This window comes from Rhipicephalus microplus, chromosome 5 (genome assembly GCF_043290135.1).
Source record: "Rhipicephalus microplus isolate Deutch F79 chromosome 5, USDA_Rmic, whole genome shotgun sequence".
NCBI classification, from domain to species: domain Eukaryota; kingdom Metazoa; phylum Arthropoda; class Arachnida; order Ixodida; family Ixodidae; genus Rhipicephalus; species Rhipicephalus microplus.
The window spans coordinates 133,414,188-133,429,093 of record NC_134704.1 but is presented as its reverse complement, the minus strand read 5'-3'; the positions used below and the strand labels follow the sequence as shown (position 1 = coordinate 133,429,093).

The following is a 14,906-nucleotide window of genomic DNA, read 5'->3' as shown; positions in this document are numbered from 1 at the left end:
TCACAAAAAAATGCGCCGAGAAGATACAGAAATGTCCCAGACTGGTCGGTTGATTTATGTCTCTTTGTTTGTTTTCGTTTCTTTGCGTTGCACGTACCTTTTCTTTATCCCTAATAAAATCAACCAGCCCAACAGTGGACTTTGTAAATATTTAGTCATGTTTTCTTCTGCTTATTTGTTGTTTGATCATTGTTGGTCATAACTCGTTCATTCGCGATCTCAAATACCCTTAACGAAAAGAGCCTAGAGATCTTTCTCGTGAATGCAGCTACTCAATTCTTCGATACCGGGAATGCCCTTACCTCGAACAGCGACGTGACGCGAAGCCCGTAGAACACTGGAAGAAACAGGAATGCGACCACGGGTGCCATGGCCAGGGTATTCAGGCCGTGCCACATGAGATGAAAACCGTACGCGTAGAAGTGTCCCGTGAAGCCCACCAAGGAGACGGAGGATATGGCACTCGCTACTAGCGACGCTGCCAGTGGAAACGAACCTAGCGCCCTGCTGCCCAGGAACATTTCGGTCGTTGTGTCGGAGGCCAAAGCCTTACGCCGCAGGGAGAAGTAGAGCCCCAATCCGAAATTGAGTGCAATGACGACTCCAGAGACCACGTACTCCATGAGCCCGGCCATGGCTGACTGTCACTATTGTTGCACCACGCGAATGATTTCAACCTTTTTCGTACCGAGAGGATAGAGCAGCGAAGATGGTATCGGCGGAGAATTCTCTCAATCACTAAGGTTCTTCGACGCTCGGATGAAGCTGTCTAGCTGAGCCCGCCTTCAGCTGTACCGTTCTATTTCAGTTGAACGGCAAAATGTTGATGGCGCAACAGGGTTGGCGGTGCGTGTGGCGGTAGCTTCCGGAATTGAGTAGTGTACTAGCACGCCCGCGAACATGCACCACTGGTATGTTGCCGATTTCTCAGAACGCAATCACAGTTCTAAGCGCTTACAGAGGAACAACTCGTTGGCTGCAGGTTTACTATGGTATCCGGCTGTAACATCAGAAGTGACCACTTCTAATGGCCACTGCAGCTTGCCACTACGACTACCCGTACACTCTTGAGCCCGTTCTTCCTCCTGTCTAAACAAAGGAGCACTTAGTACAACACAGCATGGCGTTTATGAAAGCCGCACGAAATGAGGTCCCCGGTAATCTATAGGTGAGGGCCACGCGTTTCAATACGCTGTGCACAGGAACTCGCGAACCTGTCAGTCGATGCTACAGCTGCGAGCTCGCGCATAAAACAACTGCAAGCTTATTCTTGGGCAGGCTTTTATTCCCACGTGTCATTGTTTATTTTACTGGCATTTTCTGTACTTGGGGCGTCCGTTCAGTGCATGTCTGTGCCACTTGGGGCCAGTTGACGTAGGATTGTGAAGTTGCTCAATCTGATATTCCCAAAACAATTTTTTTTTTCATTTTGTACGCTTGCGTCACCAGGAATGCTGACGCGAGCGTAGGGAACGAGAACTCAGAAAAAAAAAATACTGTCGCTTTAGAGGTAATCAAGATGTCTAAGAAGTATATACGCTTGTGATGAATGACTCACTGTGAAGAACTCTCATAATTATATAAACTGCTATGGTTTAACGCCGGAAAACCATTATATGACAGGCGTTGCAGTAGAAAAATTCGAAAATTTTGACTACTTGAGTTTCTTTCACATCCACCTAAATCTAAGCATATGGACCCCAAGCGTTTTCGCTTCCATTGAAAATACGACCGCCAAGGCCGGTATTCGATCCCGCGACTGGCGTGTCTGCAGTTGAGCCCTGAAACCACAAGACTGCCGTCGCGGGTCAGTACACACTAAACAAAAATGACCTGAAATAACCTAAAAAACTGGGTAAATGATTTGTCCTCTAGCGCACTACCTTTCCTGGGTTTTTTTTTTTCCACCTACTATCGAGGTAAAAATTTACTCTCGTGCTAAATGAGTTTTTGAACGTAGGGAGAGTAGTAATTATTTACCCCTGTGAGGTTTTGAGCGAGTATAGAGAGAGTAAACTTTTACTGCCTTCACAAGGTTTTTGAGCTGATTTCTGGGAGTTATTTCCGGTGGTAAATAAAATAAAAATTGATTTGTACATTCGCCCAGAGTTGACAAAATTATTAAATAGCAGAATTGATTGAATTTATTAAACGGCAGAATTGGTGACACAAAGATTCACATACAGACAAACACGCACAAACAACAAATGCAGAATAATACAACACTCGAACAGACTGCACGCATTCCTCAACTACACTTTGACAATCCGGTATATATAGGCACAACTTTTCGACCGGCCCTGTATCACCGGTAGTGGAGCTCTTTTTTGCATTGATTAACAACAACGGTTGAAGGTGCTAGCGTAAACTTAAGGTGGGCTGCAGGGCACTGAATGTCACAGCGACCTTTTATTGTAAATCTACCCGATCTCACCTTTTTGAGTATCCAATAATTACTTGGCACACCGGGCTCATGGCCCCGCGCGTGTTAGCACTGCTGATGCACAAGTCCATAAAATATACCTAAGTACGCACAAACCATGGTAGCTCAATGATTTGCATTGAGCGACGGTGCACAAACACAGTAGCAGCACGTATTCATCACAACGGGCGTAGAGGAGCGGTGCACGCCTGCACACAAGCTTCTTACCGACGGCGTACTAGGCCTTTTCGAGGAGCACGGCTATCCGATGAAACACAGCTGGCGATCACAGAACACATATTCTGTGCGAATTTCGTCGTCATGTCAGACACAAATAAACACGGGACCGCTATCTTACGGGTCGGGGCGGTGTATGCATACTTCCAACGAAAGACCACCGTCTGGGTTTTCTTCGTGCTCACCGGCAGCCTCTTGTTGTTTCCGTCTGCCTCGTATCGGCTTCGCGCTACATTTTTGAGAACAGTTGGTGCATGAGGTGGGCGATTCGGGCAGCACTTTACTCATGCAGATATCGCCTACTGTGGAAGAAAATATATGCGATGCTTCTTTCACCTGCCCCGGCGACACACTCCAACTGGTCACTGGCGGCCGCGGCTCGGTGCCGACGACAGAGTGAATCATTTTGCTTATTGCTTCTCCAGTAGGCAAGCACGGATGATGACACCAGATTGATTTTGTTACCACTGTTAGGAATTCGCTCTGTCGCGATGGTAGCGGTGGCGAAGAGCGGCGAGCCGTCGAGCAGACTTCGCTGAAGCCTTAGCCCGCAGGCGAAGCAGGGAGGCGATCCGTTTTGAAAACAGCAACCAAAGTAGCGTTTACTGTAGCAGGTTGTCGTTTGTACAGAGCCGGCCAGCACGACAACGTCGGCTGGGGCCAAATCCCCCTAACATGGGTCGGCACGGCCTTAAATAGCGTTTTAGGACTCTTCTACTAGACCAGTTCCCCGGAACGGCACAGTGGCTCGGCTGAGGAGACGCAGCCATACCCGGAACTGCAAGGTGGTTCGGTGGAGGAAGCGACGTTATCCCCGGAACTGCACGGTTCTTCTGCACGGAAGGCAGCGCTGGGAGGGGGGGGGGGAGACAGTTTGTCGGAACAGGGCTCGATCTCGTGAGACGTGCTCCCGAACTAGGAACATGTTTGTGGCACAACAACATCCCCGCCGCCAGACAATGCATTCGGAATTTTGAGCCGTCAGCGCGGCTCGGAAGGAGGGATGCTGGTTGACCGTCGGTAGCCGTTCCGCTCTCTCCGCCCGTTGAGACTTCCATAGGCCTGCAGAGGTTCACTTGAACGACGGAGTCGAACACAAAGCCGAACCACTCTGACAAAAGCAAGCACCCTCCAAATGCTGATCAAGTCGCCAGACCAGCAGAAACGAAATGTTTCCTCGAGATTACGCTGGGCTAACAAATAGCATGACGAGCAACGAATCTCGGGAGGAATACACAATGCGGACACACCTTTAGCTTAGTGTCAGTGCATGACACCGCTAAACCAAACAGATTTTTTCTTGTTTTCAAGCGATTCTCAATTGTGATTTACGCAGATTCTGGACAATCGAAGTTTCTGAGGATTGCTCAATTTAGCACCGAAACTACAATTTACTACGCCGAGCAATCCTGAATCACGCACATTGGCGTCGCCTGCAAGCGTCATATTGTCAACTTAACAAAGTTCGTCCTCCTACAAGCTCTCTTTTCAATGCGCGCAGCCAATATGATCAAAACAAGATAAAACACGCTTGAAAAATAAGACAGTAAGAATAAAAATTATGAAATAAGAATGAAATAAGAATGAAAGAATGAAACTTGCGTGCGTTATACAAAACAAAGTTAACCTACACTGCCGTGCGCAATAACACGTAATGCAAAACATAGAAGGTATCTTAAACAGAGGCTTTTAGTATGCCTTCTCTGTTAAAATATAACACACTAACTGTTAGCTTTCGAAATATTATGAAAACAAAATTAATCAAACAAACATGAATATCTGCTTCTCCGATGACAAGGAAAGTAAGACTTACAAAAATTTAGACACATTCCTTGCTCATTGGCAGAAAAACAAGAAAAAGAGAATAACAGAAGAATAGAGAATAACAAGAAAAAGTTTTGAGAATAACAAGAAAAAGTTATTCTCAAAACTAAACACAAAGTACACTCTTGGTATTGGCAAGGCAGCACTCTCTCAGACGAACTCTGGGGAGTCGCGCACTCCACGGCTTTCGAGGGTTGCGGGCCGGACAATGGGGCGACGAACCAACTTGTTTGCCGAACTTAGTAGCACCGACTTTTGACGTACACCCACTTAACTCGAAGAACGCGGCATCTGCACTGCGTCGTTTACCCCTCCGGTTCGACCAGTGACCCTCTCGCCACGGTGGGGAATGACAGCCTTTGTTACAGCTCAGGCGCACGCGATGCTTATCGTTGTGATTGCCTCTACGCGGCATTGAAAAAAGATGAGACCAGGCGAAGACCTCGGCGTCCGAATTTTACTGAAAGTCGGTTTTTCTCAGCGCGCTTCCCGCCTAATCTTGAACTCAGTGACAGTCTGAGCTTCAAACATTTCGCTGAGGACCTTTTCGCGATCCTACGCCTAGCCCTAAGCCTGGCGTCTCGACTGATAACGCCACGGCACTTAACAGCGGCTTTAGCGCGCTTGTCATCAGTCGTCTTTACCGCGTTACGCATACGCCGACGCCTCTTTCTGTGTGAACTTCTCGCAATACTGGCAGTCTCGACACACTTACTCACAAGTGTGCTGCCTCTAAATAGTACTTCTGAAACTCTAGAGTGGTTAGCTAGGTTTTCCTCGGGCCCATTGCTAGCTGTCTCTGCCTGTGACAGAACGGGAGTCCCGATGCCTTTTAAGCTAACTATCTCGCCCGGAGGTTTCTCTTCAGTTTGTAAGGGTGTCTCCCTTTCCAAGATAGCCCTTGTTCCCAGGCCTTCGGAGTCGGCCTCATGCTCACTTTGACGCGATTCATCCTGATCGCGTGCGCTGCGCAGCGGCTCCATCTCTAGCGCTTTATCATGCACCTTGGCGTCCTTAGGCGTGCGATGGGCCTCGGCCCCAAACTCCTCGCGATGCACCTCAGCGTCGGGCTCTATCCGACGCACTTCAGCGTCTTCTACCTTTTTACGAGCCGCAATTTCCGGCGCCTCGCAACTCTCTTCGGCGTCCCGCTCTCTCTGGCACACTTCTGCGGCTTGTGCTTCGCGATGGGCCTCAGCTTCCATAGCTTTTCGGCATGCCTTATCTTTACGCGCTTCTCGACACGCTTCTACTTCTAGCGCTCTTCGGCGAGCCTCATTTTCACGCGCTTCCACCTCGATCACCTTACGCCACGCCTCATCTCGCTCTCTCTGACGCGCATCGGCGTCCCGCGCTTTGCGATGGGCCTCCGCCTCTTGCGCTTTCCTTCTGTCCTCATGATCTAACACTTTCCGGCGAGCGTCATCATCAAGCGCTACACGACGGACCTCAGCCTCCATCGCTTTACGGCGCGCCTCATCCTCACGCTCTTTTCGGCGGGCGTCATCCTTTAGCGCCCTTCGTGGCACTTCAGCCTTCTTTTCATCGCTCCGACTTTCCTCGTCAGCATGACTTGAAAGAAAAAATATCTTATCAAGGCATATCTAACATGACTGAAGTCTCCCGCTTCCTCGAAGGGTAAGCAATTCAAAACATGCGCGATCTTGCGTGGCAACAGCGTGGCGAGCTTCTCCCCCCAAAGGTCGCGGCTAACACCAACATTACAGCAGACAACCTCAAAATTATCAAGAAAATGCGCAATGTTCTCGCCTGTCTGAAAGTTGTGGAGCTGGTGTTTCGCTCGCTCCCATTTAAGCGCTTGAATTTTAAGATCAAGTTCTTTCATTCTGAGAGAATGCTCTCTCCTTTTTCGACTCTCCTCGGCTTGCCACTGTTCGTGACTTCTAGCCTCTCACTCTTCGGCCTTCTGCTGTTCGTGCCTTTGAGCTTCAAGCTCTTCGCGGCTTTTCTGGGCCTTTCATTGTTCGTGGCTTCTATCCTCTCGCTCTTCGGCCTTCTGCTTTTCCTCACAGATGAGCTCCCAAAACTCGTCAGCTTCCTCGGCCGTCACATTCTCGGCCCGCATCACCTCGAGAATCGCTTCCCTTGTTTTAGCGGACCTGGTGTAAATCCCCATGACTCGACAAATTTCGAGGAGGTCCTTTACAAGGTACTGCTCCATCGCGATCTCGTTTCTCGTGATGCTCTGCTATTGATATTCACCGTGCTCTAAAGCTAATCTCATGGTTTAAAGTGGGTGAATATTGAATTACAGCCAACAAAAAGCTCAAAACAATCTCCTAACATCTGCCTGTACTAGAAAGGTCTGGCGAAGTGAACAGTAAACGTTGGGCACTCACCCAACCAAAGTAGCCGACAATGGTCCAACTCGTGGCTGCCGTCGAACAGTGTCAGGCCTTCAGGGATCCGGTCCAAATTGCCAATGTTGAGATCCGGGGTTGCTTGTCCCAGCTTGCCGAACGATGAGAACAGGGTAGCGTATACCAGTGTATCCAAACGCTGATATCAGGTCGGTCGAGCTCGAGCTTCCAGGGGTCTGATCCGGCGTGCCAAACGTAGGATATCGTATCCCAAAGCTGCCAACCACTGTTAGGAATTTGCTCTGTCGCGATGGTAGCGGTGGCGAAGAGCGGCGAGCCATCGAGCGGACTTCGCTGAAGCCTTAGCCCGCAGGCGAAACAGGGAGGCAATCCGTTTTGAAAACAGCAACAAAAGTAGCGTTTACTGTAGCAGGTTGTCGTTTGTACAGAGCCGGCCAGCACGACAACGTTGGCTGGGGCAAAATCCCCCTAACATGGGGCCGGCACGGCCTTAAATAGCGTTTTGGGACTCTTCTGCGAGACCAGTTCCCCGGAACGGCACAGTGGCTCGGCTGAGGAGACGCAGCCATACCCGGAACTGCAAGGTGGTTCGGCAGAGGAAGCGACGTTATAACCGGAACTGCACGGTTCTTCTGCACGGAAGGCGGCGCTGGGAGGGGGGGGGGGAGACAGTTCGTCGGAACAGGGCTCGATCTCGTGAGACGTGCTCCCGAACGAGGAACATGTCTGTGGCACAACACCACTGGCAGATCTTCGCGATTCGGCTCGGAAGCGAGATATCCGCGACGTGCAGGTTCGGAGGCGCTTGGAAGCGCACAATCGCTCGATGATGTAGGAAACACGTGAGATCCATCAGCCCAACCAGACACACAGATACCGAGCTTCTTGCACCGTCTGGCTCCAAGGCCACCGCCGAGCAAAAGCCAACAATTTGCGAAAATATTGAAACGCGCTTGCGAAGATTCGACGAACAGGAGGAAGAGACTCGACTGGCTCGCGAGCGACGCTGTGGATCCTTCGCTGAGCTACACCTCTGCGTTACCCATCTTGTAAATAAACGCGTTCCATCGTCGCAATTGTGGTGGAGGTGCCGGTGTAAGCTAGCTACTACCAAGTGATACCGGAGAGGCAGCGTCCCCTAACGACGGAACCGCTACACGAGCTTCGCCCCAGCTGTCGACTAGCGGGCTTGGCACCATTACCTCAAGAAATGAGCTCCGACGGAGACAACCAGCAACCAGCCGCAAGGACGTCGCCCCATGGTAGCACGTGTGCTACCAGTGCGGTGTTCGCGGACATATCGCCCGGTTTTGCCCATCGCGACGTCGCCCACGCACGACGTTTGCTGACCGACCAGCGATGCTTTTACGGCAAAGCCAACAGCCCGATTACGCCTACTGGCCTTCGGATTCAACCGCCCAGAAGCACGGGCACCGGCCGAACATCCGCAGTGACTCGCCTGCCTCTGTGAGGAGCTTGACGCCACCTACTACGCGCCAGCGACGCTATCCATCTCCCTATCCCCGGCGCGGCCGATGGAGGCGAGGTCGCTGGACGAACCGCTTTGCACACAAGTATGCCTCCATTAGTTCACATGCTTCACAACAAGGTTCATGTATTCATTTACGATGTTCCCACGATGACTCTGGTAGACACCGGTGCAACAGTTTCTGTAATGAGTTTAGTTTTCAAGGAGAGAATTGGCCGCAAATTTATGTTTTATTGGGATAAATGTTCTACTTTTCGAGCAGTCAGCGGCACGGCTTTGTGTCCAGTGGGTGTGTGCACTGTGTCTGTTCGTGTTGCTGGTAAAGCGTTCAAGGCAGAATTCGTAGTGCTCGCTCATTCCACGTTATCCTTGGAATTGACTTCTTGCAAGAGTGCCGTGCGACTGTCGACTGCGGGGCAGGCGAGGTTCTGTTGTCCTCCCTCGCCCAGCAGCCTCAGCGTAGCGGAGACGACAACGTCGTTGTAGTTAAAGACACTATTCTACCGGCATGGTCTACTGCCAGCGTGCCCGATGCTGCTTCCAATGCCGACTCGAGTTTCAGTTCTCCTGGTATTGTGATTGAGCCGTTGCCTTTGCCTTGCATGAAAAAAAAACATCTTTCTGCCGCGCTGCGTTGTGTCTCTCACCGAGGGAAAAACTAAATTATGCGTAGTTAACTGCTCATCCGAGTCTGTTGTACTACCAGAGGGAATGCGCCTTGCCATGTTTGAAGGGCAGTGCAGTATCTGAATAGCAGCTCTCAGCAATGCGGCAAATTCGGACTATGCTGATGTATCCGGCACGGAATACGAATTTTATAAGATGGTTAGCAAGTCTATTCTCTCGCATAAGCCCAAAGTGTTGGTTAGACTGCTGGCCAGGCACGCTAAAGTATTTGATTTTGCACGGAAGTAGCATAGACCTTAGACGCCCAGCAAACGCACTTGTCACAAGATCGACACCAGATCTGCGCACCCCCTCAGATAGAAACCTTATCGAGTTTCCGCGTCAGAGCGCAAGGTAATTTCAGAGCAAGTCAGCGAGATGCTAACCTCTGGCGTAATTCAAGAATCATCAAGTCCCTGGGCCGCGCCTGTTATCTTGGTCAAGAAAAAAAATGGGTCCTAGAGGTTCTGCGTTGACTACCGACGTCTCAACTCTATAACTAAGAAGGACGTGTACCCGCTTCCCCGCATCGATGATGTCATCGACTGCCTGCATTCAGCGTCCTATTTTTCATCGGTGGACTTGCGATCCGGGTATTGGCAGATCCCCATGGATCCGGCTGAAAAAGAAAAGACGGCCTTTGTTACACCCGACGGTCTGTTTGAGTTTAATGTTATGCCATTCGGCTTGTGTTGTGCCCCCGCCACATTTGAAAGATATATGGACACCGTTTTACGGGGCCTCAAATGGGAAATTTGCCTGTGTTACGTGGACGATGTGGTGATCTTTGGCCGAACATTTGAAGATCACCTTGACCTCGTTCTAACCTGTCTCGAGGAAGCTGCGCTTACACTGAACTCAAAAAATTGTCGCTTTGGAGAACGTGAAACCTTGGTTCTGGGACACCTGGTGGATAAAAATGGCGTGAGACCGGACCCGCAGAAAGTCGCCGCTGTCATCAACTTCAAGCAGCCGCAGTCCCCCAGGGAGTTGCGTAGCTTTCTGGGCCTGTGTTCTTACTTTCGTCGATTTGTTCCGAATTTCGCTGATAAAGCACAACCACTGAATGACTTGCTGCAAAAAAATGTCCCTTTCCACTGGACACCGGATTGCGAAGCAGCCTTTAAGCAGCTTCGGTTCATACTGACTTCAGGACCGGTACTACGCCATTTCGATCCTTCTGCTGAAACGGAAATTCACACAGATGCCAGTGAAATCGGCCTCGGTGCAGTGCTCGTTCAGCGCCATGACAATGCTGAACACGTGGTCGCTTACGCGAGTCGTTCGTTGAGCAAGGCAGAACGAAATTACACAGTCACAGAACAGGAGTGCCTCGCAGTGGTTTTCGCCGTGCACAAGTTTCGCCCATACATCTACGGCCGTCGCTTCTCGGTAATCACCAACCATCATTCTCTGTGCTGGTTGGTAGGCCTCCGAGACCCATCTGGACGACTGGCGCGATGGGCTTTGCGCTTACAGGAGTTCGACTTCACAGTACGCTACAAGAGCGGTAACCGGCACGCAGACGCCGACTGCCTATCGCGCCTTCCTCTACCGACGATGGAGTGCGACGCTGACAACTTCGACCAGTATATCGGCGCTATTGCCTCTGAGTTCCCTGTTCTCGCGACTTTCCGGACAGCCCAACAAGAGGACCGCTCTTTAGATTCTCTGTTCGCCTCCGCAAATGAACACGCAAACCCAAGCTCTTTTGTGGTTCATGACGGCGTCCTTTACAAAAAGAATTATTCCGGACAAGGCGCCCGTCTGCTTCTAGTTGTTCCACGCACTTTACGGGCTCAAGTCTTTCACTCCTTACACGACGACGCAACTTGCGGCCACATGGGCTTCGCCAGAACGCTTCAACGAATCCAGCAAAGGTTCTATTGGCCCAATATGCGACACGACACGGAAAAATACGTTGCTGGATGTGAACAATGCCAACGACACAAACGTCCCACGGCTACGCCGCCAGGACTTCTCCATCCTGTTCCACCTCCTAACTCTCCCTTCGAGACTGTTGGTGTCGATCTGCTCGGTCCATTTCCACGATCGAGCAGTAACAATCGATGGGTCGTCTTCTGTGTTGACCACCTAACGCACTACGCAGAAACTGCTGCAATACCTGCTGCAACGGCCAAGCACGTGTCGCAGTTTATGCTTCGCTGTATAATTCTCCGCCATGGTCCTCCACGCATTGTCATTAGCGACCATGGACGTCAGTTCGTTGCCGACGTCGTTGAAGAGATCCTGCGTCTGTCTGCCTGCCATTTCCGCCATGCCACACCATATCACCCGCAGACCAATGGTCTCGTAGAGCGCACGAACCGGACTCTCACGAACATGCTGTCTATTTATGTCGATTCTAAGCACAAAAACTGGGACGAAGTGCTACCTTACATCACGTAAGCGTACAATACCGCGAAGCATGAGACTACAGGTTACTCTCCATTTTACCTGCTGTACGCTCGCTCCCCACGATTTTGTCTCGACTTTATACTACCTTTTACACTAGACGTGAAAACCTCGACAGCCGAGACGCTCTTCCACGCAGAAGAAGCCCGTCGCATCGCACGCCTCCGAACCTTGGCATCCCATCACCGTTCTAAGAAACGTTCCGACGCCTGCCATCACTCCGTATCTTATAGTAAGGGCGATCTTGTGTGGTTATGGACACCAGTCCGCAAACTTGGTTTGTGTCAGAAGTTCTTGGCTCACTATTTCGGTCCATTCGTCATTCTTTACCGCCTCAGCGACGTCACGTACGTAATCTCGAACGTCACAAGCAATGGTCGCCGCTCTAGCAAAACACAGATGACACACGTTGCGCGCCTTAAACCGTACCACCATCAACCATCTGAGTGACTCGCCCAGAGGGCATCGTCTGTGAACCGGGAAGTGAAACGCGCTGGCGAAGATTCGACGAAGAGGAGGAAGAGACTCGATTGGCTCGCGAGCGACGCTGTGGATCCTTCGCTGAGCTACACCTCTGCGTTACCCATCTTGTAAATAAACGCGTTCCATGGTCACAATATGCAGGACAACTTTCCTCAGCAGGTTTTCTTTCTTTTTTTTCTTCTTTGAGATCCCCTCCTCCCGTCTTTTTTTTTCTTTTTCGTTCACAGAATGCTGTTCACGCTTGTTGTGCTTATGCTGCCCCCAGTTCCAGTGAAAGTGCGTTGACTCGAGGTCAGTCTTGAGGCACGGCGATGCCAAAAAAAAAAGATCTGTGGTCCTCGCATACCTTCAGAATTCACTGAGAGCATCACAATAGGGGATACGGGGCAAAAGCCACCGAAGCAGCTGCACGTTGCAGTCACGTGGTAATAAACTCTGAAACGCAGGTTAAAAATTACGTGATAGAAAACTCCCTACGTGGAAAAACTGGATTTTGACATCCTTTTACTACTTGCCTGAGAGGTGGTGGTAAAACTATGTCATGTACCATCTTTTACTCCTACACGAGGTAGTAATTTTAAACGCGAGACAGTTTCCAGAGGTCATGAGCCGCAAAAACTCCAAACTCGGATAGTTTTTGCTTACAGTGTGCAGGACTCTCCCAACATTGAACTCACTGTGAAGTGCTAAAATATGTAGGACGCATCGCTACCCTCGTCGTGCGATTCTCTCAGTTTTTACTGTCTTTATACGTTTCACATCTGGCTGCCATGCTGCTCGGTGCGATCAGCAGGTATTCGAGAGATAAGCACTACACGCCCAAGAGAAAAGCGCTTCACAGAAAAGAGATAAACACTGCCCATAAAACGCAAATAATGAGTGGTCCATTTTGGATATTTAGGACGACTTCCCGTTTTTGGAGATCATATACCGCTACGACGCGTATTTTTTTCAAAGTTCGCCGCGTGGGTTTCCGGTCTCAGGTGCCGCACAGCTGCAGCACTTCCTGCGCAATCGATGCGCTCACTTTCAGAACTGTTGTCTCAAATTACGTTCACATATGTGGTTTTCTTGAAAAACGAGCCGGCCATAAGTATTTCCATAAGTATTTCCTCTTCAATATTAACATGGGCCCTCAAGCTAATATTTTAAAATTTAATTACCAGGTTTTGTTACTTACTCATTAAATCGCATTTTCAGATGCGGCAAACATTTTCTTACTTTGCCTATAATTTGTTTACCACGAGGACATGCGCCTGACTGTCGTAGCATTTCTTGTCTTTTCAATAAATATGTGTTCTCTAAACCTCGCGAAGTATGCGCCTATTCGCGCAAAACATGGCACAGTGAGGCACGGACCTATCCCCATTCTACTCGACGATCTTATCTGATTATTAAAAAAGAGAAGATAAAAGTAAGTCGCGTAACTGTTTGCATCACAGTGCGACACCTCAAGAGTAGTAGCTCACGAGGGATGGGGGTAAGGAGGGATTAAAAGGATAGGATTAAAAGGTATAGAGATAGAGAGGGGGAAGGAGAAAGCGTGGCACAGGGACAGTGACACCCACAAGCAAGAAGAAGATAGGAGAGATGAACACGGTCGCAGGAGTCCGAGGACGGGGCACCGCTCAGCGAGAGCTTTTGACGGTGTCAGGAGATGACGTAGGGCGAGCCAGTCGGCCAGAGCTGCGCTCTCGTTCGAGGTCGCGGGCGCACAACCGGTCAGCATGAAATCCTTAGAGCGAGTCCAGTCGACGTTGAGCGGCACGTCTAGCTTCGAGATGTCAGGCTTCCTCACCGGGGGCACGCACTTTCTTAGGGCGCCTCATGGATCCGGCCCCAATGGGTTGCAGCCAGGCTAAACACTGTTGGGCGGAGATTGAGCTCGGTGGCCGTCACTTAGCTACGGCGCATAAGTGACTTGGCCAGGTAGTCCAGTATGCGGTCGCTATGCTTGTTTCCTCTGTCTTTTTATTTAATTTTTCAATTTTTTGTGCCCACATAGATAGCATGAAACTGCTATGCGATGCCAAGCACAGTGGTATCCATTGCAGAGCGCGTGCTGTGCTTGCCAGTTGCTATGAACGGGACGGCCAACAATCTGCGGTGATGTTTCCAACACCACTTCTCTCCTTATGGTTTGACTTCGCCGTTAGAACCAGCAGCCTGTATAACACATGGCGGTGTCTTTTCTCGATTGAGCTTCAAGCACTGGCGTAGCTTTGTGGTTCTGTGTTAGAACACCTGCTTGCCATTGAGAAGGCCGAGATAAAACCAGCTCGTGCCCATAATATTTATCTATTTCATGCATCGTGATTTTCTACGGAACCTGAACTTGGCAACGATTAACGCTAGAACCTTATCTAGTGAGGGAAGTCTAGCTGTACTACTTGAGGAGCTAGAAGCTGATAAATGGGACATAATAGGGCTTAGTGAGGTTAGGAGGACAAATGATGCCTATATGGTGCTACAGAATGGGCACGTCCTTTGCTATGGGGGCTTGGCTGACAGAAGAGAACTGGGAGTGGAGTTCCTAATTCACAGAAACATAGCTGGCAACATAGAGGAATACTATAGCATTAATAAAAGGGTGGTAGGTATCGTAATTAAACTGAATAAGAGATACAAGATAAAGGTAGTACAGGCTTACGCGCCTACATCCAGCCATGACGACGCTTCAGTTGAAAGCTTTTATGAAGACGTGGAATCGGCAATAAGTAAGGTAAAAACACAGTGTACAATACTCATGGGAGACTTTATTGCAAAAGTAGAGAAGAAGCATGCTGGAGACCAGGCAGTAGGAGATTATGGCATCGGTACTAGAAACGCCAGAGGAGAGCTACTAGTAGAAGTCGCAGAACGCAATGATTTACGGATTTTGAATGCCTTCTACCGAAAACGAGGAAACCGCAAGTTGACATGGAGGAGCCCTAATGGCGAAATTAAGAACGAAATAGACTTTATATAGAGTGCACACTCAGGCATCTTGCAGGATGTGGTGGTTGGCAAGGTATGATGCAGTGACCAT

General features: G+C 49.8%; 1 protein-coding gene across 1 annotated transcript; it reads right to left on the bottom strand.

Annotated features, from left to right (window-relative positions):
- Window positions 1-272: 272 nt before the first annotated feature.
- LOC142817576 (putative sodium-dependent multivitamin transporter) lies at window positions 273-635 on the bottom strand. The gene has a single exon (XM_075894619.1). The coding sequence runs from the start codon at window positions 633-635 to the stop codon at window positions 273-275; it is 363 nt and encodes a 120-aa protein (XP_075750734.1).
- Between the last annotated feature and the right edge of the window lie 14,271 nt (window positions 636-14,906).